The 25,670-nt window shown below is 36.3% G+C and overlaps 1 protein-coding gene across 1 annotated transcript in view; it reads right to left on the bottom strand.

Moving 5' to 3' along the window:
• MIB1 (MIB E3 ubiquitin protein ligase 1) overlaps positions 1 to 25,670 on the bottom strand; it is a 169,010-nt gene that overhangs the window by 89,003 nt on the left and 54,337 nt on the right. Inside the window, exons 6-9 of the mRNA XM_001363175.4 lie at positions 19,712 to 19,916; positions 16,693 to 16,876; positions 15,136 to 15,280; positions 13,975 to 14,108 (exon numbers count right to left, since the gene is read on the bottom strand). Of these exons, the coding sequence (XP_001363212.1) occupies positions 13,975 to 14,108; positions 15,136 to 15,280; positions 16,693 to 16,876; positions 19,712 to 19,916 (668 nt within the window). The remainder of the gene's footprint in view (positions 1 to 13,974; positions 14,109 to 15,135; positions 15,281 to 16,692; positions 16,877 to 19,711; positions 19,917 to 25,670) is intronic.

Genomic DNA, 25,670 nt, shown 5'->3' with positions numbered 1-25,670 from the left:
TGACTGAAACAACTGAATAATAAATAACAGTTTTTATTTGAAGTTTTTCAAATGGACTAAATAGAAAAATTTTCACAAAGAACAGTTTGAGACCATCATGCTGGTCTGGCCACAATAATATCAAGGAGAAAAATGGGAGCTCGGTTTCTAGCCCCATACATATTCACTTATAGAATCTGAAATCAATACCACCACCCTTTTTTAACCCTTACCTTCTGTCTTAGAATCAATAAATACCAATTATCAGTTCCAAAGCAGAAGAGTAGTAAGAGCTAAGGGTCACAACAGCTAGGAAATGTCTAAAGTCAAATTTGAACCCAGGACCTCCAGTTTCCAGGCCTGACTTCTCTATCCAACGAACCACCTCACTGCTCCAATAACCTCTTTTAAAAATAACAAAATCAACAAGTTTGACAGTATAGCAGGGGAGCTAGTGGTAACTTTTAGTTGCTTTTAGCATAGTAACATGTTCAAAATCAGTGCTTAATAAATGTTTACTGAATTGATTGCTTTTAGATAGTTTTGTGTTAGAAAGGGGCTAGAATGGGTAAAATGTTAAAATTTATCTACCTTTAGCAAACAGATAAAAGCCGAAGAACTTGGCTGAAGAACAAATTAAAGTTTTCCATTGCCTTCTATTATAAATAAGCTACAGAAAAAAGAGGGAAAGGAAAGAAAAAAGAGGGGGAAAGGAGAACTATGTTTCACAGATTTCTTCTACTAACAAACAACATAGTTTACAGGGAAGCAAACACCTTCTCATCATGAGCTCCCTTGAAGAAATCCATTGGCTTTGTTGCCACAAACAAGGTCTCTGAGAAATCAGGTTGCTAACTTCCCTTAGAGTCAACTACATCTTTGTGGCAGCAACCTACCTTTTATGAGGTTAAGAATGAAGTATATCTGTTTAAACAGCAGATCCCTCATGGTGGGAGGAGAGTACAAGATTTGAGACCAAGAGGAGTCAATTATGATAGCCTCTAACTCTTATAGACACTTGTAACTGCTCTTAATCCCTAAGCCTTAAACAAATAACAAGCAGCTAAAATATTATTTTCCCATCACTATTCTTCATTCTACTATGATGGTAGAAATGAAAGATTTATATATTTCTTCAGAATCCTCCAAGAGAATCCGATTATGGTATATAAAGGGGCAGTCTTTATAGTTATGACTGAGTAAGATATAAATTCCTATAGTGCCCCTTCTTAGTCTTGAGCATTTATTACACTGTAGAAGTTCAAAGTTTTTACAAAACTTCTTTCCTTCCCTTCAATTTGAGATTCAATTGTGTCTTAACATAAATAATGATTGATTTTGACATTTGTCACCATTGCTAACATTATTTCACCTAATGGCTGGCTCTATTCCTGAATTTCCTAAACAGTGGGATGAGGACCCCTGGAGGAAGAAGAAGCTATTGCAAGAGGTCTTTGATTCCACATATGCACCAAATATGATGTTTACATATTTATGTAACTCCAACAAAATATATGGGGGGGGGGGGTAATATATGTGTATATATGGTAGAAACAACTTTATTTCTTTATTTATTTTCAACTTTATATTAACACTATTGCCCTTTTTCCAAATGAAAAAGAAATCCTACCTATCTTTTCTCTGAATCTTTTGAAATCTGCTTCTCCAAATCCTATTATGTATGTCAGAAATTAGAGGCGCAATCAGTTCCTCATCCCACCCCAATAGTACTCTTTATTTCCACTGTAACAACCAGTAGCACTGTTAGCGAGAAGCAGATGCAGAATAGAATTTCACATTTTTTATTCCTCCACCTTTTGAAAGATAAAATTGTCATAAAGTTAAGAAATTATTAAATGTGGGGACAAGTAAGTGGCTCAGTGGACTGAAAACCAGGACCAAAGACAGGAAGTCTTGGGCTCAAATGTAGTTTCAGACACTTCTAAGTCATGTGACCCTGGGCATTTAACCCCCATTGCCTAGCCCTTGCCACTCTTCTGCCTTAGAAACAATACACAGTATTGATTCTAAGAAGAAAAGTAAGGGTTTTTTTAAAAAGAGACTAGTAGCTCCTTTGCTTTGGGGAGAAAGATAAAGCCTCAGCAGTCCAGATAACTAAAATACGCCACCATTACTACTAGACCATGCGTTGTGATGTTTCCCAAACTCCTCTTTTATTTTTTTCTTTCTGCACCTGTGGTCTGGTCAGTACTCCAAGGATATATGCCTTTCTGATTCTCCCCCATATCATCCAAATGTTCTCTACCACACTTCTTTTCTTCAGGTGGTATATTTTCTGAATATATAATGCTATACCAATCCATCCCTCCTCACACTCATTTTTACCTAAATTGATGGTTTGACTTGGAATTATGATGTATTTTTGCACAGGAAGATTAGAGACTTAAGTTGCAATGATATCTTCTTGATCACAAAAGCCTTTGTAAAACAATCACAGTATAATGCTAATGCAGCCAAGTCCTCAAATTTCATTCCCAAATATCACTTTCATTTTCATTGAAAGTCAAAAAATTCATGTTTAACTTGAGCAAATCACTTTGAAAATACAGGTTTCTGGTGACAAAAAGGACTTCAAAACATATAGCTTGATTCAGGTGTAAAGATTAAAATTTAGGAATATGGGGAGACTGAGGCAGGTAGAAATTAGTTTCTCTCTGCAAGGAGTATTATATTTTTTAGAGGTTTATTAAGGATTAAAGAATATACAAGTAAGAAACATGTGCCTAGGCCAGAGGCCTAGACAAAATAACCTCACATCATGGAAGACACGCCTCTGCTCTAAAACGGAAGTCCAAAAAGAAAAAAAAACCTTTGACACCAGCTTAAATCTTTCCTCCATCTCAGCCCACCTCAGAATTCCCGTGAGATTACAAAGCATTTTGGGGCAGTGGAGCAAAGGCTTGTGGGGATTGTAGTCCTGTATTCGAGTCTCTTTTTCACATTCTCCCGTTTGATCCTCTGGGAAGAAGTCCTTCCCCAAAGGTTCATAAAAACATATTCAATTTAAAGATTACAATAATTTGAGGATAAGAAAAAAAAAAGAACAAAACCAATAATTACTGGACGCATTGACAGAAAGTCACTCAGTCAGTCCTTTTACCAGATACCTTGGCTTAAAGACACAGCTACCAAAACAGGTAAATATAAAACACCTTTTCTCTCTTCTCTTTTCTCCTTAATTTAAATTGGGGTCAACAGGTTTTTTTTCCCTTTGTCTCTCATTTCCTCCTCCCTTTACTTTAAGGAGGTGGCTCAGTGGATTGAGAGGCAGGCCAGGCTTACCTAATCAACTGATTAGCAACGAGGAACCTCTGGAGAAGGAGCTCTTAGGAGCTCCTAGCCCGCAACAAAAACAGCTGAATACAGCTAGGGAGCTAACTTAAAACCCATTTTCCTGTTTTCCTGGCCTTTCTAGTCTTAAAAATTTAAGTGGGCTTTGCTCAAGGAAGGCAGCACATGGTCCTAGCAGTTTTAGCCTGAGGGCTAAATAAGATTGCTGGGACCCTCCCATATACACACTTTGTAAAAGAAGGAATTTTAGCTCTACCCTTTGTTTATGGCCTATTCACTCCTAATCAGCCTTTTCATAGCCTCTGCCTCCCTGCATAAGGCTTTTGTGACCCCTCCCAGAAGCTTAATAAGGAGAATTTACAACAGAAAAGGCCCTTAACCTGTATATGGTTGTAGACTGTAATGGGAGCCACCTACTGACAAAAAAAAAAGTTACAGGTAACTTAGTAATTGACTTTTTAAAAAAAATGTGGTTTCAACCAGTGTATGACTTGCTTCGAAACTGGCTTATAAGTTCAATAACCAAGTCCACTGGATTTCTAGTAGGTGTTCCTGTAGGATAGTTTTTTTTTTCAGAAACTATAAACCTCTTGGTGACCCTTACATTCATCTTCCTTGGGATTGTAATTGTTGTACTTGTAATAATATACCTAACCTCTAAGAGAGAACACTCACTTGTTCCTTCTATTACTAAACAAATTAAGGAACAAAATATTTTTATTGATCAAAAAATTAAGGAACTAAACACTTATATTGATCAGCAAATTAAGGAACAAAATACTGTTACTGATCAACGAATGAAGGAACAAAATGCTTTTATTGATCAACGAATTAAGGAACAAAATACTTTTATTGAACAACAAATTACGGAAAAAAATACTTTTGTTAATCAACAATTGGTGGAACGGGATGAAGTTAGGGAAGAAAATTGGGGAGAGATAAAAACTTTCCTGGATGAAGTTAGGGAGGAAAAATGGGGAGAGATAAAAACTTTCCTGGATGAAAGTATGGAGGAAAAATGGGGTGAGATAAAAACCTTCCTGCAAAACATTGAAAGGGAGTTAAAAACATCCCACAATTGGAGTGATTTATCTCTCCATTCCCCATCATTATCAGATTCCCTGACCCACCCTGCCCAAAATGATTTGGCTCAAATAGCAGCCCCTTCACACCAACCAGCCCCTCCCCATCCTGACCACCCAGTCCCTCCCCCTGCCATTCTTTCCCCTCCCACCCTGATTCCTCCCTCTATTCATGCCTCTTACCCTGCCCCCTCAGCCCCGCCCCCTGTTCCTGTCCCGGCCCTTCCCCCTGCCCTCCCCCCCACTCATGCTCTAATCCCCAACCCCCATGCCCCAACAGCCAATAATCCTAACCTTTCCCCTTCTCTTACCTACCCCATTGAAACGGAGCAAGTAGCCTAGAAACAGTAACACCAGATCATTTAGACAGAAGCTTATTTCCATTGAGGGAAGTACCCACCTTTAATAAAGAAGGGAACTTGGTGTCTGTAAAACACTATACACCTTTTAAACCTGATGATTTAGAAAAATTCAAACACAATGTTCCATCATTTGAGGCAGAATCAATATTGGTTATAGAAAAATTAGAAAATATATTCAGAAACTTTGACCCTTCTTGGTTGGATGTAGAAAATTTGTTAGATGCATTTCTGACAAAGAGAGAGAAAAATAATGTCATCTCTCTAGCTAATAAGACAAGCGGTAGAGGAGCTCACCACTGGCCAACTGTAGATCCACACTGGAACCCCAATATTACACAGGATCACACAAAACTAGTCCTGGCCAGAGAAGCACTATTAAAAGCCATGAGAGACTGCTCTGATAGCCCTGATGCATGGAAAAAATTTGAACAGTCCCGACAGGAAAATGATGAGACCCCCTCCCACTTTATGGACAGACTTATTGACGTAGGAAGTACATATATGGACCTTGATCTGACCAGAGAAAAGGACATTAAACATATACGCAGACAATTCGTTAGGAATTGTTGTTCAGCAGTAAAAGACTACTTTGAAATTAGCTGTCCCAACTGGGAGTCTATGGACCTCAAAGAACTGAGGAAAGTAGCAGCATATGCCTATGAGAATCGTACAAAAAAACCTGAAACACACAATACATCAGTGGCAGACTTAAAAAAAGAACTTGAAAGTATGATACAGGAACAATTGAAAAGTAAGGGAGAGACCATGGCCCCTTTGCAGGAATCCACAGATAGATCATTAACAAACCCCTTAATATGCCTCTTCTGTGGGAAGAAAGGCCATGCAATGATAGTCTGTAGGAGCAGGCTATGGGAAACAAGAAATAATAACACCTTTAGGAATAATAACTATAGGAATCACAATGCCAATCAAAATGACAGTGCTCAAAATACAGAAAATGATAATACCCAAAAAAATGCCCAACAACAATATATTAGAAATGGAGCTCAACCACGCTACACTCAGGGTGAACACCCCCAACAGCGTGGAGGGTCCCAAAAAACTGCCCAAGCATCTTTATGAAGGTGTGAAGGGGGGGTGAGGGCCTTGGAATCAAAGAATGAAACCTTTGATTTTCCAGACCCTTATATTTTAATGCCAATAATCCCTATATATTCCCCCCAAAACAGTAAGGAACCTCATATCACTTTAAAGGTAGGAAATTCATACTATGACTGTCTTTTAGACACTGGAGCATCTAGGTCAGTTCTAGTAAGCAAACCAGATGAGAAATGTGATTCTATTGGCTTCCTAAATGTAGTAGGTGTTTCAGGAAAACCATTAAAGGTCCCAAAACTTTCTCTTCACATGGTACGCGTGGGACCCGTAACTGTTGAACATTCTTTTCTTCTAATGCCTGGATCCCCCACAAATTTGCTGGGGAGAGATTTACTATGCAAATTACAAGCCACAATAATGTGCGCCCCAGATGGCTCCCTCTCCTTAGAAGTGCCCAAGGAAACCTTAAATTTACTCCTTGTATTTCTCTCAAAGAGCCAGGAGGCAAAGGAGCCTCCCACCTTTGAAATACCTACAGATATACCAGAGTCTCTTTGGGCCACATCTTCTAATGATGTAGGCTTACTTAAATCAGCTGCTCCCGTGCAAATAAAAACTAAATCCAGCCCACCTCCTTGCATTCCTCAGTATCCTCTCTCCAAGGAGGCAACAGAGGGCATTACCCCAATAATAAACTCATTAATTGACCAAGGAATAATTTTCCCTTGTAAATCTGAATACAACACACCCATCCTCCCCGTTAAAAAACCAAAAAGGGGGCCCGATGGCAAACACCTCTATAGATTCGTACAGGATTTGAGGGCTGTGAACAATCACGTTATAAAGAGACACTCCATAGTTCCCAATATCAATACTATTATTTCTTCTATTCCTAGCACAGCTACATACTTTACAGTACTAGACTTGTGCTCAGCCTTCTTTTCCATACCCATACATGAGAACTCGAGGCATATTTTTGCTTTCACCTGGAATGGCACCCATTATTCCTGGAGTCGTTTGCCCCAGGGTTATGTAGAAAGTCCAACCTTATTTGCACAAATTTTGGGACAAGATACAGACAACATAACATTTAAAAACAGCAAATTATTAAAATACGTAGATAACCTACTCTTGGCTTCCTCAGATGCAGAAGCATATCAGGAAGATAGTAAACACCTTCTTTTGGAATTGCACAAAAGAGGTCATAAGATCTCGAAGGATAAAGTTCAGTGGTGTCTCCCCAAAGTAGAATATTTGGGGTTCATTCTGACAGTTGGTGCCCGTTATATTTCTCCCAAGCAAATTGAGAATATTCAAAAATTGAATGCTCCTACCACTAAAAAACAGTTAAGAGCAATTCTGGGAGCAACAGGGTTTTGCAGACAATGGATTCCTTGCTGTGGGGAAATTACTAAACCTCTTATAGCACTAACAAGGAATTCCTTCCCTGAACCCCTCAAATTAGAGCCTGAACACCTGTCAGCTCTATCAGAGCTAAAAAAGGCTATCCTATCTGCCCCTGCTCTAGGCATCCCAGATTACAACAAGCCATTTACTTTGTATATACATGAGCAAAGAGGAGTAGCCTCAGGCTTTTTAACTCAGACTCTGGGGCCTTCTCAGCGTCCAGTTGCTTATTATTCAGCCCAGCTGGACCCAATAGCTTCAGGAGCACCACCATGCCTTAGAGGTGTGGCTGCTACTGCTTTACTAGTGACAAAAACCGTTGATCTAGTATTGGGATGCCCACTAACAATTATGTGTCCACACGAGGTAGAAGCATTGTTGCTAAGACAGAGAACACAGGCATTTTCTGATCAGCGAATTACAAGGTATGAAATAACCTTATTAAATAATGAAAATATTACTCTAAAACGCAGTACAACCCTTAATCCTGCCACCTTGCTTCCAGACTTACCAACTTCAGGAGAACCATTACACAGTTATGAAACACTAGTGTCCATGGCAGAAAAGGCTTGAGATGATCTCCTAGACACTCCCTTAAAGAACTCAGACCTGATCTTATTTACTGATAGTTCTTCTTTCATGAGGGATGGCATACGCTACAGTGGAGCTGCTATAGTCACAGAATTTGCCACTGAGTGGTCAGCTTCACTGCCCTCTAACATTAGCGCTCAAAGGGCAGAACTCATAGCTCTGAAACATGCATGTATAATTGCCAAGGATAAAAGGGCAACAATTTATACGGATTCTAGATATGCTTTTGGCATTTGTCACTCAGTCGGAATGCTATGGCTCCAGAGAGGATTTTTAGCCTCAGCTGGAAAATTCATAGCTAATGCAGAAATTATTAATGAAGTACTTTCTGCTCTTCAGCTGCCTGAAGCCCTAGCTGTAGTTCATTGCTCAGCCCATACAGGTGGCACCGACTCTGTCTCTAGGGGAAATGACCGAGCAGATGCTGCTGCAAAGCAAGCAGCCATAGAAGGGCCTGAATTACTTTTAACATTAACAACTACAGATGACTTAAATTTATCACTTTCCTATAATGAGAAGGAAGTGGGAAAATGGAAACAAAAATTCAAAGCAAAACAGATCAATGGAGTCTGGGTGTCATCTGAAGGAAAACCCCTGCTCCCTAGAAGTTTCTATCACCAAATTTGCCAATCTGCTCATAATATGGCCACTTTGGTACCCAGGGCATCGTGGACTCTGTTAAGAGAGTATGGCTAGCCCCTGGTATAACTACCATAGCCTCTAAAGTGTGTTCAGCCTGCTCTACCTGCCAGGCATATAATCAACATGCCTTTTGTGGCAAAGCCTTTGGTGGGCGTCCTCTGGCTTACACACCTTTTGAGCACCTGCAGATAGATTTCATAATGATGCCAAAGGTTGGACAATATAAATTTTGTTTGGTCATAGTAGACCAACTAACCAGATGGCCAGAAGCATTTCCTACAGCCTGAGCCACAGCAGCTTTTGTTGCTAAGGTGCTTTTAAAAGAAATTATTCCTCGCTTTAGCCAGCCAGCACGTATTGATTCCGATAGGGGGAGTCATTTTACTGACTCTGTTCTAAACCAGATATATTCTTGCTTGGGGATAACTCCAAAATTCCACGTTCCATATCATCCCCAGAGTTCAGGCCAAGTTGAGAGGATGAACAAAGAACTTAAAACTATGATTGGCAAATTATGCACTGAGACCCATTTAAAATGGCCCGAAATTCTCCCTCTGGCCCTATTTTATCTTAGAAGCAGGCCTAGAGGAGACTTACATATTTCACCATTTGAGATGCTTTTTGGACATCCGCCTATACAAGCTAAGCCTTTCTCCCCGGCTTATACATCGCTATTAGGGGGAGATACTACTATTGCTTCCTATATACAGGAATTACAGCACAAACTGCGTGAGCTACATGAATCCAGAGCTGCAGTACAAGCTGGACCACTAGACTTCTCACTTCACGACCTGAACCCAGGAGACAACGTATATATAAAGAACTTCCAGCGTACGGGAGCAACCCAGCCTTCCTGGGAAGGACCATTCCAAATATTGTTAACTACTCCAACATCTATAAAGGTTGGAGAAAAGGACTCTTGGATTCACTGCTCACATGTAAAGAGAGCATCTTCTGTTGAGACTGATTGACTGTATCCTATACATGCATTGGAGATAACTACCCATTGACAAGTGGAACTGTTTTATTCTGCTTTTGACACATTGAATTCCTAAATTTAATTTTTTTTTCTTTTTTCCTTTTTTCTCTTTTCCTTATTTTATTATTATTCTTTTTTACAATATTTTATTTTTTCCCCTTTTTTCTCATTTCTATGTACTTAAGGTACATACAATCAATATTAATTTTATTCTACAATAATATTAGTTTAAATATATATACTTGCTATTATTATTAATACGCACCCAAATAGCTTTAGACTATGGGAACCTGCCATTTATTGATAATTGTTGTGGGACTATGATTAATGTTTGTGTCTGATTCTAGGAAAGGGATCAAAAAGGAGCACAGAGATGACCTGGATAATGCCAAAAGAGCTCACAGGTCTAAAAATCAAAGACCAATCCAGGTAGGATTGATGCACTTCTAAGCCAATAATAAGGACTTGAACCTAGTGTGAGACTCGGGGTTGCGACACTTGACAGACATTAAGATGTAGGCCTTCCTTGTATCCACACTCTTTGTGAAAATACCTACAGACAAGTACCAAAGGTTGGCTACCATCCTGGCTCCCTCTATCCCTGAGAACGAAGGTAAAATCAGACGAGGGAATGACACTTCCCTAGATAGAAAATAAAAATCTCTCCTATAGTATGGCAACTTCCTGTAGCCTTGGCTGCAAATGGGTAAGTGAAATTTGCTGCATTCTGTCCTACAGACTTTTGGGATTAGAAATTACTTAACTGGACCTTAATATAGGGGCCTGTGAGAAAATTTTATTCTTGCTGTCTCAAATTTTTGTATACATAGATTTTTTGATACTGATTTTGAATTCTTCTTTAATATAAATATATATATATATATATATATATATATATATATATATATATAAAGGGTCTATATTTTTCCCTTAATTTTTTCCCTTTTTCTTCTTTTGATTTTGTTTTTTATTTTATTTTCATTTTGTTTTGTTTTCCTTTTGGATTAACTCACACACCCCCACAACTAAAACTTGCATCCTCAGCTGGACTCAGTGTTTTTTCAACACTTTCTTCAGGGGGGATTGTATTTCATCAAATCCAAGATTTAAATTTTGTTCGAGATAAATCTTCAGAGAAGAAGCTTGCTAACTAACTGAATCCAGAGAATCAACTGTTTGCAGAAAGATATCTAAAACTTTTCACTACAGGAAGATCCAGAATGAACCTTGGGGTGTGGTTGATTGAACATTTTTTGAATGTACACTCTTATGCCAAAGGGGACTGCCCCCTAATTGGCTTTTGTCAATGTGCCCAGCAAAACATTGGTTTGCTGTCTTTCTCTCTCCTCTATTTCCCCATATCTACAACTATTATAGTTTTCCTCTTAGTGGGTAAAATTTTTGTATACACTTACAGTTAGAATTTTTTGGGGTGCAGTATGCTTATGTTTTGTGATCAATTGGGGAGACTAGTCCCCCAATAATCATCAGGGGGGATTGTGAATTTTAAAAGTCTCCATCTTGGTCTAGCACCCAAAAATTTTGCACACCCACACTACACGGGCATGTGATAGTCAATGACAAATCAGAAATAACTGCCCACCTGGGCTGTCCTAAGCCAAGCTAGAGCCACCATTGGCACTTGTGAGGCACAGGAAGTGACAGAGAGAGCAGCCTCGGGAATTCGCTCACTTCCTGTGGACAGGGCTAGACGCCAGTTCGTGTTAGAAGCTTGAACAGAGAGGAGGCTTGCAGACAGCTTCCCTTCAGATCAGTCACGTGAGTCAAGGACAGATTCCTTCCACCTTGGCCCTTTGGCCCTAAACTCCCTCTGCCTTGGTCAGAGGTTGAGTAACCCCTTTCCCTTTTCTCCTCTCTCCTTCTCTCCCTCTCCTTTTCCCTACTCCCATTGTGATTAAACCTCCATAAACTCCATTCTGACTTGAGTGTTTCATTTTAGGAATTTCATAAGTAAATTCCTTGGCGGCCATTGTTCAATATTATAATAATCTTAAAAGGTGAAAATTTCACCACAACACAGGGAAAATGCAAGGGAAAAAATGTAAAGCATATGCAGTACTGATCATGAGAGAATAAAGTGATCAGTGTAAAAATAATAGATGAATGAATTAATTATTGATTATAAACTGATTAGATACTCTGCTTATTGTGCTTACAAAGTATCTTCAGGTTATATAATTGAAATGAAACTCATAAATGAACTCTTTAGGGCCAAGCGCAAGGACACTAAGGAGACTCTTGTTATATAAAAATGAACTATTTATTAAGAATATAAGGATAAAAAAGGAGTTCTAACTAAGGGATTCTAACAACACCCAAATAAAATTCCCTGGTTCCACAAGGAACTGCTTCTCCTATTTCTACAGGCTACACTGGTCCTTCCTGATCTGACTAACCCAAATTTTCACTATTCTACAATAAACTAAACACTATTATCCTTATATAAAGTATATAACTCTTAACTTTGTCTCCAAGTTATAAAATAACAAAGGCTAGCTGGCTAAGCCTCAGCAAGAACCAAGTTAGGACCCTGAGCCTTAGCAGATTCAGAGTCCAAACCAAATATCAGGTCTTTCTTTGTTCTTCTTAAAGATAAAACAATTTATGCAACAGCAATAGACAGTCACTACGGTTTCCCAAGTTGGAAAAGGAAAATCACTTAGTTTCTTCAGGTTTTTCACTTCTTTCCTTTTACCTCCAAACAGTGAGGAGAGAAAACCCACCACTCGGAGAGCCAACTGCCATACCCAGAGACCAACCGCAACAGAAAAACCGTTACTCCTTCCACACACAGTCAACATTTGAAACTGACACTCTATCTCAGCTCTGCTTCAAACTTCAATTCTTTCTTAAGCCTGCTGTTCTACTTCTTATCTCTAAACTAATATAATAAGACTTAATTTCTAATATAATCCTTATATCATATATATAAAATGTATATATATAAAACGAAGCACACATATATAAACATTATCTTGAAAAGGATTTAGTTTGATAGTTTTTCGTACAAACTAAGCTGAGAAAGCTTACCATTCCTCCCTCCTCACCCTCCACCACTTTTTAAAAAATCCCTACCTTCCATATCAGAATCAATACTATGTATTGGTTCTAAGTAAGAGCTAGACAATGGAAATTAAATGACTTGTCCAGGGTCACACAGATAGGAAGTATCTGAGGCCAGGTACGGAGGTCCCTCCAGGTATAGAGGTCCCTCCATGTCTGGCCATCAAATAAAGGGAAACCTAAGTCAAATTTTTATTTTGTTAAATAATTGATATGACCAATGACCAAAAGGAAAATGGGAAGAGGGAACAGGGAAGCATGGGAGAAAATTACACTAGACAGGTAGGAAGAGGGTGTTGTTTTCTTACTTCCATCATACACAGGCTGGCTATTTCAGGGGTGTTGGATTTTGGATGGGGCAAAAATATGACATCTTTATTTTGACTGACATCTAACTGAAATTTTGTATTTCTTTCAATTATGTAAAAACATTATTCAAAGAAGAGGTCCATAGAATTCCCCAAAATACCAAAGTGGTTCACAACACAAAAAAGGTTAAAAAAAAAACAACTTCCCTATTAGCTATGCTTCTCCTATACAAAGTGTATAAACTAAAAGATGCTTCATTTATCTTCCCTAGGCCTAAGTTTCCTCATCTAGACATGGAGAGAAAGCAAGACTTGGAGTCAGGAAGACTTGAGTTCAAATCCCATCTCAGACATTTACTAAATGTGAGACACCAGGCCAAATCACTTATTCTCTCAGTCTGTTGTCTCCTCTGAAAAATGGGGATAATCATAATTACGGCACTTATCTCACAACAGAGGACTGTTGTGAAGCTTAAATATAAATGTATTTTACTACTATTGTTCCATCATTTCTGACTCTGTGGCCATTTGGAGTTTTCTTGGCAAAGATCCTAGAGTCGTCTGACATTTCCTTATCCAGTTCATTTTACATATGAGGAAACTGGGGACAATAGGGTTAAGTGACTTGCAAAGGGTTACATAGCTAGTATGTGTCTAATGTCACATTTGAACTCAGGTCTTTCTAACTCTAGACCCAGCTCTCCATCCACTGAGCCACCCCCCTGCCCCTGCATTACTACTACTAATAATAATAATATTACTACTACTATTATTACCACTACCACTACCACTCATAATAATATTACTACTACCACTACTACTACTAATAATAATAATGATGATGATGATGTTATTATTATTATTACCATTATATTACTTATATTATCATCACTAGCATCTAGGTGGCTCAGTGGATTGAGTCAGGCCCAGAGATGGGAGGTCCTAGGTTAAAATGTGGTCTAGGACACTGCCTAGCTGTGGGACCCTGGGCAAGTCTCTTAACCCCCAAGTGCCTATTCCTTACCACTCTTCTGGCTTGGAACCAATACACAGTATTGGTACAGAAAGTAGGGTTTAAAAAAATTGATATTGTTTCCCCAAAAGGAACATTGAACCATTTGAAAATGAAAACACTAAGTTCAGAGACTTAACAAATTACAAATGCTCACATCAACATCTGGTCTCTTTAATAAATCTTCTACTTTGGCAACATCTCCATTAGCAGCAGCTTTAACTAATTCTTCATTAAGGTCCCCAGACTCTTGAGTTTCAAACAGTTTCTTCAAGAGTTGAGACAGTCTCTCTGAAAAATATAAAGTAAAATGGAAAGTATTAGGAATATGAAGGAACTCAGAATTTAAAACATTAGAGGACATATTTTTCTATGTCCTAATTGCTTCTAAAATTACTACACTTCAAATTACTTTCCTTTGTGATATTACAAATATCATACAATCCATAATTATACTACCTGAAATTATGGTAAACTGCAGAAAGTGATATTATATATTTCTTCAAAACCATTAGTGTTTTGTGAATGTGAAAACATTTGCATAGTAAAAGCAATTCAAAAATTAGTACTTATAGCAAAGGCATTATGAACTGACACGTTATGATGGAATTCACCCTGAAAAACAAATGTTTTATATTACTAAAAGATCAATATTTGAAAAAATAAAAACAATTGTCTCAACTTTCAGTTTCAAGCACAATAGATATAACTAGCCCTACTAAAGTCTTCACAGGAATTCTTTAGTTCCTTAATTCCTTATAATATGCCTATAAGCTTTTATGAAAATGATATTTCAAATGTAAATATCTTTTTATTTCAGTTGAGACTAAAATCTTAAATTCTAATGACACATTTCTAAAGTTACTGACTGCTTTGTTTTCATCAAAATAAGTGTAACAGACTAGAGGGTTACCAATTCCATAAGCTATTTTTATAGGCAACCCTCATTCCTGCTAACATCAAACAAAAGAGCCACCACAATGGGTGCTCACCAATAAAAAGTTCTCTGCTTCCCAGTTCTTAAATATAATTATTGAAAAAGAAAGCAAAAAGAAAAAGAATGAAAAGACACAGTGCACATTACTGTACTTCCTCCACTTATGTCTTTTATTTGTTTATCTGGTGCAGATGATGATTTGTACCAAAGTGAAACAAGCTATCTAAAATAAGAGAAACAAGAATTGAGAGCACTACAAAATAACAGATGTCATTCAAACTTTTTTATGTAATTTAACATTTATAAATAAAATTATAAATAATCTCATAAAATTTTTTACACAATAAACCAAGTTTAAAAAATCAAAAACAAAAAACATACCACCAGATGCATTGCTAATAGCTGATCCTGCTGAAGCCACCTTAGAAACAGCTGCAGGATTGTAAGTCCAAGATGTCCCACAAACTTCTACCTTTAAGTCACTGTCTGAATAAATCTGCTGTACACGACCAACTTTGCCCAAGGTCTTAAAGATATGAGAAACAACCATAAGTTTTCATATATAAAAGGACTTATAAAATGATTTTTTTCTCATATTAATATATTTTCTAATGATACCTGGTTTGGGTTTCCAGACCAAAGGGAAAAAATGCTAATCTTGCTGAAGCAGGTTGTATATTTATAAGCTAAATATTATAATGTACTAATATATGAAGTTAGTACCTGTAATTTTATTAAAATATATTATTACTAAAGAAATAAAACCAGAATTATTACTGAATAGTTAAGAGATTAAAAACAAAGATTTAACAAAATCAACTGGCTAATTTACTTTCAATCTATTGTTTTTCACAAAAATCCTTTTATTGTATACTGATCTTTTTTTAAAAACTTAAGACAGTACCACTCCTCTCTTCCTTACAACCTACTTTGTGTATTAGAGGATTAGCAAAAACAAACAGCATTTAATTAAGATCTTTCTCTTGGGACATCATAAAAGTGTTAAAGCTAATTTGTCACTCACAGAAATTATGCTGTTAAGTAGTTAATACACAATACTTCATCTTCAAGAAAGCTCTACAGTGAAAATACACTGAGGGGGCAGCAGAAACTTTCCAATAAAGTAACTAGTAAAAGTAGTAAATCACAATGAATGCCAGCCTTCTCCCGAGGGGAAAGGTCCTGAGAGAGCCTGTTAAACATCATTTTTTCTTCCTCAGAAACCACCAAACCAATGAATATCTGGAGAGAAATTAACTAATGTATCAAATGAATAGAATACCAGCAAACACAACAGTTTTCCTAAGCAAAACTCATTTTCAAAACATAGCATATATTCAAGTTATAGCATATGGCTGATATTTTTAAACCAAATATTAAGCTTCAGAACCCTGAAAAGTTATACCTATGAATACTGGAATTCTATATTACCATAACTCCCTACTTTGCAACACTTTAGTGACTCCCAAATCTCTGGCAATAGGAAATTCTCTCTTTTCCATTGGCCATCTCTGGACCTCAATGTGGCAGAACAGGAGGGGAATGGGATATACAATCTATGAATTCTAAGTCTAAATCCTGCCTCACATTTATACTAATTGTATGAACATGGGCAAATCACTTAATCTCTCAAACCTTCAATTTCCTTTTATGTAAAATGAGAATAAATTTGAGCTCTTATTGTTGCTAGAAAAGGAAGCAGTGGATGAAGTGCCTCTGGGATGGAAAAGTTCCTTCAGTAATTTCTCTTAATTGAAAAAAATCAAACAGGTAAAGGAAGGAAAAAAGCTAAAGGCTCAGGTTCCCATAAATAACAATTCATCCTACTTTGGGGAGTTTTACTCTACTGTGGTTTTGAGAATTTATCTGTTTACAAATCTAAGTAAAATATAAGCAAACAAGTTTACATGATCAAATATCCCATTGATAAATACTTACAGGAAGCATAGCTTCTGCCCATTCACCATGACCTCTTTGTAGAAGCTTAATTCTTTCCAGATCATAACAAACCTGAACAAGGTCACCCACTTGAAACTGTGAAGTACCCCCTTCTGCACCCTGTGCAGCATCCCCACTTCTAACAACATTAGCTTTAGTAAGCACAGCTGGATTGAAGGTCCATCTGCAAAAAATAAAATAAAATAAGAAAAGAGACAAACCATATTTAATTCCATTAAAAAATACTCTCCCCTGGGCAAGTCACTTAATCCCCACTGCCTAGCCCTTACCAATCTTCTGCCTTAGAACCAATACACAGTATTGATTCCAAGACGGAAGATAAGGATTTAAAAAAAAAATTCTCATGTTGAACTATTTTTTAAAACAATGAGTTTGCTAAGAAGAAAAATATTTTTAAATGTCAGTAACTTAAAATCATTCTTCAAAATATTCCCAAAATATTTTTATTTTTAAAAGAACCATTGCATAATCAAAATTTCTGAGTATGTAATCAATTATAACCAATTTGTATATAATTCTATGAAATATCATATGTACATAATCAACTTGTGATATTTACTCATCTACACATTCATAAGGAACAGGACCATTACTTTAAAGTGAGTTCAAACTGAAGTATCTGCATCTACAATTCATACATGAGTTACTGAATTCAAAACTAGGCTACTGAAAATTCTGTCTGCTTAAAGTGATCCGGAAAAAGTAATGGTACCTGCTGCATACAGAAATGAACAACCTGCAATTTGGAAAATGGAAAAAGTATAACTCAATTTTATTGTAACAAGCTTAAGTAAGCTTAAAAGGTAAAAACAAATCTTTTGGAATATCTTTAACAATTTGTATCATGTGCTACATAACAATTCTTCATTATCCACATTTTTTAAATTTAATATTATTTTGTTAAACCCTTATCTTCTGTGTAAGAGTCAATACTGTATATTGGTTCCAAGTCAGAAGAGCAATAAGGGCTAGGCAATGGGGGTGAAGTGACTTGCCCAGAGTCACATAGCTAGGAAGTGTCTGAGGTCAAATTCGAATCCAGGACCTCCTGTCTCGAGGCCTGGCTCTCAATCCACTGATCCACCTAGCCACCTGCCATTATCCACATTTTAGAAGAAAAAATAGGTACCAACAATAAGGCAGGGGAAAAACAATCTAAAATAATAAAGTAAGAAATAATTTACAGGTGGCTTATAAAAGTACCAGTTCAGGATTTTAAGCTTGCACACAAAGCATGCTGAGGCCTAAATTCCTTTCCTCCCATCTTACTGTAAGACTCAATTTTAAATTGCAAAACAAGTTTCAGAAAGAAAAAAAGTGGGAGGGGGCTCTTCTTAAAGTATCTATATAATTCTTAAATTAATAAGAAAAATCAGAACCAGAAAATAACTCCAGAGTCATCCTAAGTCTCTGAATCTTATGCCTCTAATCTCTGCTTAAGGCAAACCATGCCGAAAGCAAACATGAGCAAGGAGGCATCACAATAGAATGGTAAGAACACTAGAGCTAGAGTCAGAAGACACAGGTTTCACTTAAGAGTTTTGCCAATTAATGGACAAGTTCCTTAACTTTGTTTCCATACTATAAAATTAGGATAGTACTGCTAACAAGTATACACTTTTAAGGGTTATTTTTGCATTAAATCAAATAATGTATATAACATGATATAAAATTTAAGCAACTTATTATTACACCTATTTTTTAAATACCTTCATAAATGGAAATTCCACAGCTTCCCTAAGTAGCCTATTCCAGCATTTCACTGTCCCTATAATCAATTAAATCATTTAGATTCCTCTGCCTGCATAAGGAAAAAGAGGGAAATTGGCTGGTGTCCGTCTTAAATGAAATCTTAATATAATGATAATCCATGGCATAATCAATGGTATTTGCCCTTAAGAGTCAATAAGACCTTAGTTCAAAAAATGACTTTTCTTCCCACCACCCAATGACTAGCTATGTGACTCTAGGCATTTCAAAAACCTTTTAATCTCCATTTATTCACCTACAAAAATAGAGATAATATCTTTAGTACTTAACCTCATTGGGTTGTTGCAAGGATCAAATGAGAGAATGAACACTGAATACTCTGCAAATCTCAAAGCACTATTATATGTCCCTCTGTATTACTAATATTATTCATCTCTATCTTTTTCCAAAGAATTCAGAAAAAAAGTCCTGGGATAAATCACTATCTTGCAGTTACTCTTTTTTAGTTAATGTTCTTTAAACCACTGCATAGGTGGATAAAATAAATGCTTTTTAAAAGAAGAATAGCAAGAACTAAAATTGATTTTATTATTATTTTCATGGTTAAAGAACTCAAGTTTACTTCATATTTTTTCCTACAAGGTCTATTTAATCTCTCTCAATATTCTCTTGGTCATTTTTATATCTTCTTAGTGCCTCAAAATGTGACTACCAAAATCAGACATTCAACTCTTAGAACCTGAGCAAAGCCAAGGAAAACTGAATTATTTTCTGGGATACCATATTCCTATTCTAATAATATACAAATATAAATAAAAAGGCATAATACTTCCTATTCAAGGCAGTCTTGTATGATACACTATAACTTCTAGCACTTTCTCTGTTCCATTTGATCCTAGTCAGGCTTATAAAATCATTTTTCCTTAGGAACAGAAATAAGGCCTGTAATGCCTTATTTCTGTAATGCCAAGGGTAAAAGGAAATTCTAGATAAGAAAATTCCCTCTATCAATACAGGTTCAGCACCATCTCTGTAATGTAAAATGTTAAGAGAGTTGCCATGGGAACTTAAAGGTTAGGGGGCTTACCCAAGGCCACATAATTAAAGACAAGATTTCCTTATGATTCACTTTTTTTCCCTACAATGTATTAACTTGAGTTTTCTCTATTACGTAAAATTCTACTGGATCACTATATTAAAAAGGGCTTGGAAACATCCATTTTATTTGCTTACTTTTATGTACACATACACAGTGTGTCACTGTCTAAAATTGAGTAGTATCACCAACCTATTTCCACTTGGGTACTGTACTACAATGTCATGATCTTCATCAATGCCACAAACTGTTCCAGTTGTAGTTAAAGTCTCAAACATGCCATCAGTCCAGCCTCCATGCCCATGTTGCAAAGACTGTACAATCTCTAGATCAAGATCTATGTTTACTAGGTCACCAATCTGTAGTCCACCAGGATTCCGGTTACCATTCTGTTCACCTGTAATTGAGGGAGGAAAAGGGAGCAGTCATAGGAATAATCACTGAATTACAACAAGCATAATTACCATTATTCTGTAGAATTATTCTAGGTGCTATCATCACTGGAGGGGGTTTTATCTTGTTTTTAAAAGAGAACAGACTCAAAATGGCTTGAATCACATATTTAATTTTCCTGCTTTTCAAAAGGTAAATCATATTTTTACCTTTTCCGATTTACAAAAATCCTAGTAGTGAAAAAAATCCCAATAATTAAGCACTAAAATTTACATATTACATAAGCTACTCTATATCGACAAAAAGAAATAAGGAGAAGGCTACAGGATTAATAAGTCAAAATATAGTTCATTTGGAAGTAATTCATTTAATGAAATTTGTTCCACTAATTGGTTACTTTTTTTTTGCTTCCCCCCCAAGATTAGTGTGCCCAAACTTTAAAACAAAAATGAGAGTGTTCCTGCAAAATTCAAGTCCATCTTTTACTGTGAATCATGTTAGATAAGCTCTTGCTCACTTTTAAAAGGAATCTTACAGAGAATTTTTTTTTTCACATGTCTACTTGGCAAATACAGTTTTGTTTTGTTTTTTAAGACTATCTCTAAGGGGCAGCTGGATAGCTCAGTGGATTGAGAGTCAGACCTAAAGATGGGAGGTCCTAGGTTCAAATCTGGCCTCAGATACTTCCCAGCTGTGTGACCCTGAACAAGTCACTTGACCCCCATTGCCTAGCCCTTACCACTCTTCAATCACAATCAAATCAAACACAGTATTGATTCCAAGACAGAAGGTAAGGGCCTTAAAAAACAAACAAATAAATAAATGGATGAACAAATAAATAAATAAATGAATGAATAAATAAATAAATAAATAGATGAATAAATGAATAAATGTCTCTAAAGAACTTAAATATTATTTCTTTAGAATCTTTATTAAAAGTTACTGGATTCAAATTAATTCGATTCAATTCAATTCAAACATTTATTAAGTGCCCACTTTATATATATCTATATGGCATTACTATTACTCTAAGCACCAAGGATACAAAGACAAAAACAAAAACAGTTCCAACCTTTAACAAGCTTATATTTTACTCAGGAGACACAGTGACTATGTATACAGATAAATAAATACAAAGTCATACTAGGTAATTTAAAAAAAGAGAGCATTTACAAAAAGGGAGGTTTGGAAAAGGTCCCCTAGAGAAGGTGGTACCTGAGCTGCATCCTAAAGGAAATGAGAGACTGAAAGAGGTGAAGATAGAATGCTTTGAAAACACAGGGGACCACTTGTTCAAGGGCCCCAAGATGAGAGATTAAAAATTAGTGGCAAAAGCTAACTCAGCACTTTAGTTGGAAACAAACTATGCATAAAAGGGAATAACATGAAACTGAGTGGCAAACTGTGAAAGGCCTTCAATAACAAATGGTTATTTTTAATCATAGGAAACCAGTTGTTTTCAGTTAAGTCCAAATCTTTGTATGGGATTTTCTTGGCAAAGATACTGTAGTGGTTTGCCTTCTCTTTCTTCATCTCATTTGACAGACATGGAAATGGAGGCAAACAGGGTTAAGTGTCTTATCCAGAGGTCACATAGCAAGTGTCTGAGGTCACATTTGAACTCAGATCTTCCCAACTTCAAACGTGGCACTCTATCTACTGTACCACCTGGATGCCTGAATGGTGTTTTAGGAACAATGATTTGGCACTGATGTAGATTAGAGATAAAAAAGGCTAATTGGAAAGAAATATTTTCAGTACTCTCCCAAAATACAGGAACTTAATATTAAGATAAGTATACCACATAAGCAACTACCAGGAAACCTGGTTAAGAGTATGGTCTAATGCAGGAGGTCTGGAATACTCTGATATTTGTGACATTATTTGACCATTAATTTCAAAAAGTCCATTGGTAAAACTTTCTCCTAATCAGTGGAGGTTAATCAATGTTCTGTACTAATGAGAGGCAAGAGAAATTGGTAAGAACAGGAGTAAAGCTCTGCTCCCTTCAGACTTTCTTCAGGAATCTCTTCTAGCTTTCAGCTTCAAAAGAGAAGATTGAAGATGCCAGCACCATTTCAGATTACTGAAGAGAAAAGATTCTAAAGCAGACAACCTTAGATTGCTACAAGTAGAAACTTTTGAGGAAATTCTCTTTGGGTAAGATCTAGAACTAAGAGAGATCTTTCACCCTATACTGCCTGCTATATATTCTCTTCTACACTTTCTCTAGTTTCTATTTTGCTATCAACTTGGATAAATAGTTTTCTTTACTATCTATTATATGTGTCCCTGTGGAACTTGTACTTGGTGGGAAATGAGTCAAACCGTGAAAATAAAGTTTCAGTCTTCCTTTCTCCATTAAGAAATAGCTATCAGAAGTTTAACTTTAGGGGGCAACTGGGTGGCTCAGTAGACTAAAAGCCAAGCCTAGAGATGGGAGGTCCTAGGCTCAAATCTGGCCTCAGACACTTCCTAGTTGTATGACCCTGGGCAAGTCACTTAACCCCCACTGCCCAACCCTTACTGCTCTTCTGCCTTGGAACCAATACACAATATTGATTCTAAGATGGAAGGTAAGGACTTTTTGGGAAAAAAAATTTTTTTAAGGTTTAGCTTGAACCTAAAAAAATCTTTCAGATGGAAACTTCTGTCTCCAACCTCTTGCACTGACTCCTGACAGAAATTAAGTTCTCCTTTGAACTAGAGTGGAGAGAGAAAAGACTAAAGATTTCTCTTCTGCCCCTATTTGAACAATATAAACACCCCTGTGCTACATGTCAGGGAACACACTAACCTCATTTATAATAAAGATACCTATATATACAAGGCCCAGTAAGTAAAACCAACTCCACAAGAAAAAGAAAAATCAAAATATCAGGCATATCACATCAGAATGCCCTTAGGATGAAACAAATGATGTTTTACAATAATACTATTACTAAATTATAATCTAATTCTATTATGGTCTCATAAAACTTATGATGAGAAACAAGAGATCATCTAGTCCAACCCTTTTATTTACAAGTGAAGAAAACAAAAAATTTTACTTTAACATCTACCCCAAGCATCCATCATATTCATCATATTAAAGAGAGTATGACAGTAAGAAGATAATATAAGAAAACATTTGAAATAAAAATTATGAACTAAATTACCAATGAAAATGGAAAATAACTATAAGTATCAGTAACAAAATGGAAATTGAAGTTCTTTTTTTAAAGTTCTTTTATGAATCTATAAGTCAATGGGATTTACTTTAAAATGCAAACTTTTAATGAAGACACCAATTTATGGTATTGCATGTTGATATGTATCTGTTCCCAAGCAAGCTTCCCAATTAAGTGTTCTAAATCTTTGGCTATTTTCCTAAATGGGTCAGTATTTGCCCTCCAAAGGGCAAAAAAAGACACAAGGGTAGGGCCTAAGGGCAGATAGAGTCTATGGAGACAAGAAAAACATAAGGTAAGCATTTTCTCTGCTTGCACGTACTTCTTCCACAGAAGCTATTACAGGAGACGTATCCTTGCCTAATTGTTTAGTGTTTAATCATAACCCTAGGCAACATAAGTATTACAACAGAAAGATCTAAGAATAAGAAGGCTCCGGAAAAAGCAGATCAAATAGAAGACAAAAACAACAGGATAGAACATTGATTAAGTCAGAGTTGTTGAGACTTTTGGTTGTTGCTACTATTACTGTTGCTTTGTTAAACAAATATTTTATTGATTTTTTTTCTTTATTACACATTATTATCACTTCCTAATGACTCTCCCTCTCCTTGACCCCATAAAATCCTCTCATGTAACAACTTACAACTGAGAAAAACAAACCAAATCATTGGCTACATCTGACAATATACACTTGTGAACTGTCTTTGATATACTCTGTGCTCAGCCTTTAGATTATATCATAACAAATGGGGTGTAGGTTTGGAAAGGATATTCCTAAAATATTGACATAATTCTGTTGTGTTTATTCTAACAGAGAATTTTTTTTATTTCCTGAGTACCATATAAAAGATTAGTTGACAATATAACTTTCATCCAACAAACACAAGACATAGTTGAAAATAGAATCAAGAAACTCAAATTTCAAAATCCAGCACTAAATCTTACAGATAAAGTAATCACCTCTTTTGAGTATAGCTTAACTCACTAAACTTCTAAGGGAAAAAGGCAGATGCTGAAAAAGACTGAAGCAAATCTCTCTTTCTTTAATTACAACTATGAATTAATTCAGCTGGAAAATAAAGACAGCCACAAAAACAGAAAAAATTCTTGATATGAATCAATCAACAAGTATGTACTTGGTATCCATCACTGTGCTAGGAACTGTGGCTACAAAGAGAAATAAAACAATTTCATTTCCAAGGATTTTACATTCTATCAAAGGAGACAACAAATTATATGAAAAAGAATAAACAAAATAAATACAAACAAAATACAAACAAAATAAAGTAAATTTTGGAGGGAAGGTGGTCCAATTGGCTGGAGGGACATGAGGAACTGAAAGTATTTCTTGAGCAAATTCTGAAGGAAACAAGAGGCACAGGTGAGCTGGAAAGGCATTCCAGGACTGAAGGGCAATTATCAAAAAAATATGGAAACAGAAGATGGATTTGGGCATAAGGAGCAGCAGGAGGGCTGATTTGAAAAAACTAAAGAGTGAGGAAGGCAAAGCAACATAATAAAGTTGGAAAGGTAGGTTGAAAGTTAGATTACAAACTCAGCAGCTAGAGAGACATGGATGGAATGCCTCACCATCAACACATTTATATAGTCCCTTAAGGTTTACAAATTGCATAACAGCAACACTATGAGGTAGGTAACATAAGTAATTTTATAAATGAGAAAAGTGAGTTTTGAAGAGTGAAGTGGCTTAGTCGGCCATACATCAGGTATATCTAAGAGCTAGCTGGGCCTTAAGACTACAGAATTTAGAGCTGAGAAGGACCTTAGAGGGTTTGGTACAAGATGCTGGGACTTTCCCAAGGTCACAGAAGTACTAAGCATCAACTATGGGATGTGAATCAGCTTTATGAACCCCATGCTGCCCCTCAAAATCAATACAATCCTGACACATAACAACCATTTTTTCAGAAGTTGCCAGTTATTATATGCACAAATCTCTCCTACAGTGGAGGTATACAGGAATTAATTACTTGACCCTTAATTTTTTAAGAAATTTCTAGATTTCCTTAAGCAGTAAAGATTATTCATTTGTTGTAGAACTTTCAAAATTAACACCTTTTGTGTTTCTGTGTTTTTCCTCTCTTAGCTCAATAAACCCTATTCATTCCCAAAAGTCAATATCACCAAGTACTAAGAAAACAGTCCAAGCTGCCAAGGAAAAGTACATGTTTTCTTACTTTGGACTATGGATAAGAGGGAGTTTTACTAAAGTGACATGCTATTTTAGTCCTATATATTTTGTTTGCTTAAAACTGTCAGTTTCAAACGAATTATGTCAATTTTTTAAAATCCTTGTCATTTTGTAGTCATATTTTGATCCTTGAGCATGACTGTGTTTTTCAACTTTCTAAAAAGAAATAACAATTTGGTTAATTGTGTGATTTAAAAGGTCTCCCTTTTGATGAGAAAATTAGATTAGAGGATCACAGATTTAGAGCTAGTTATTAAGGATTTTAGAAGTCTTTCAGTCTAGTCTCATCTTATAGACGAGGAAACAGGCATAAAATTGTTAACTTGACAATAAAATTGTTAACTAGGATCGAAAGGCAAGTAATTCATGACTC

The sequence above is a fragment of the Monodelphis domestica genome, chromosome 3, assembly GCF_027887165.1.
Source record: "Monodelphis domestica isolate mMonDom1 chromosome 3, mMonDom1.pri, whole genome shotgun sequence".
In the NCBI taxonomy this organism is placed as follows: domain Eukaryota; kingdom Metazoa; phylum Chordata; class Mammalia; order Didelphimorphia; family Didelphidae; genus Monodelphis; species Monodelphis domestica.
This window is presented reverse-complemented; position numbering and strand designations above follow the sequence as displayed.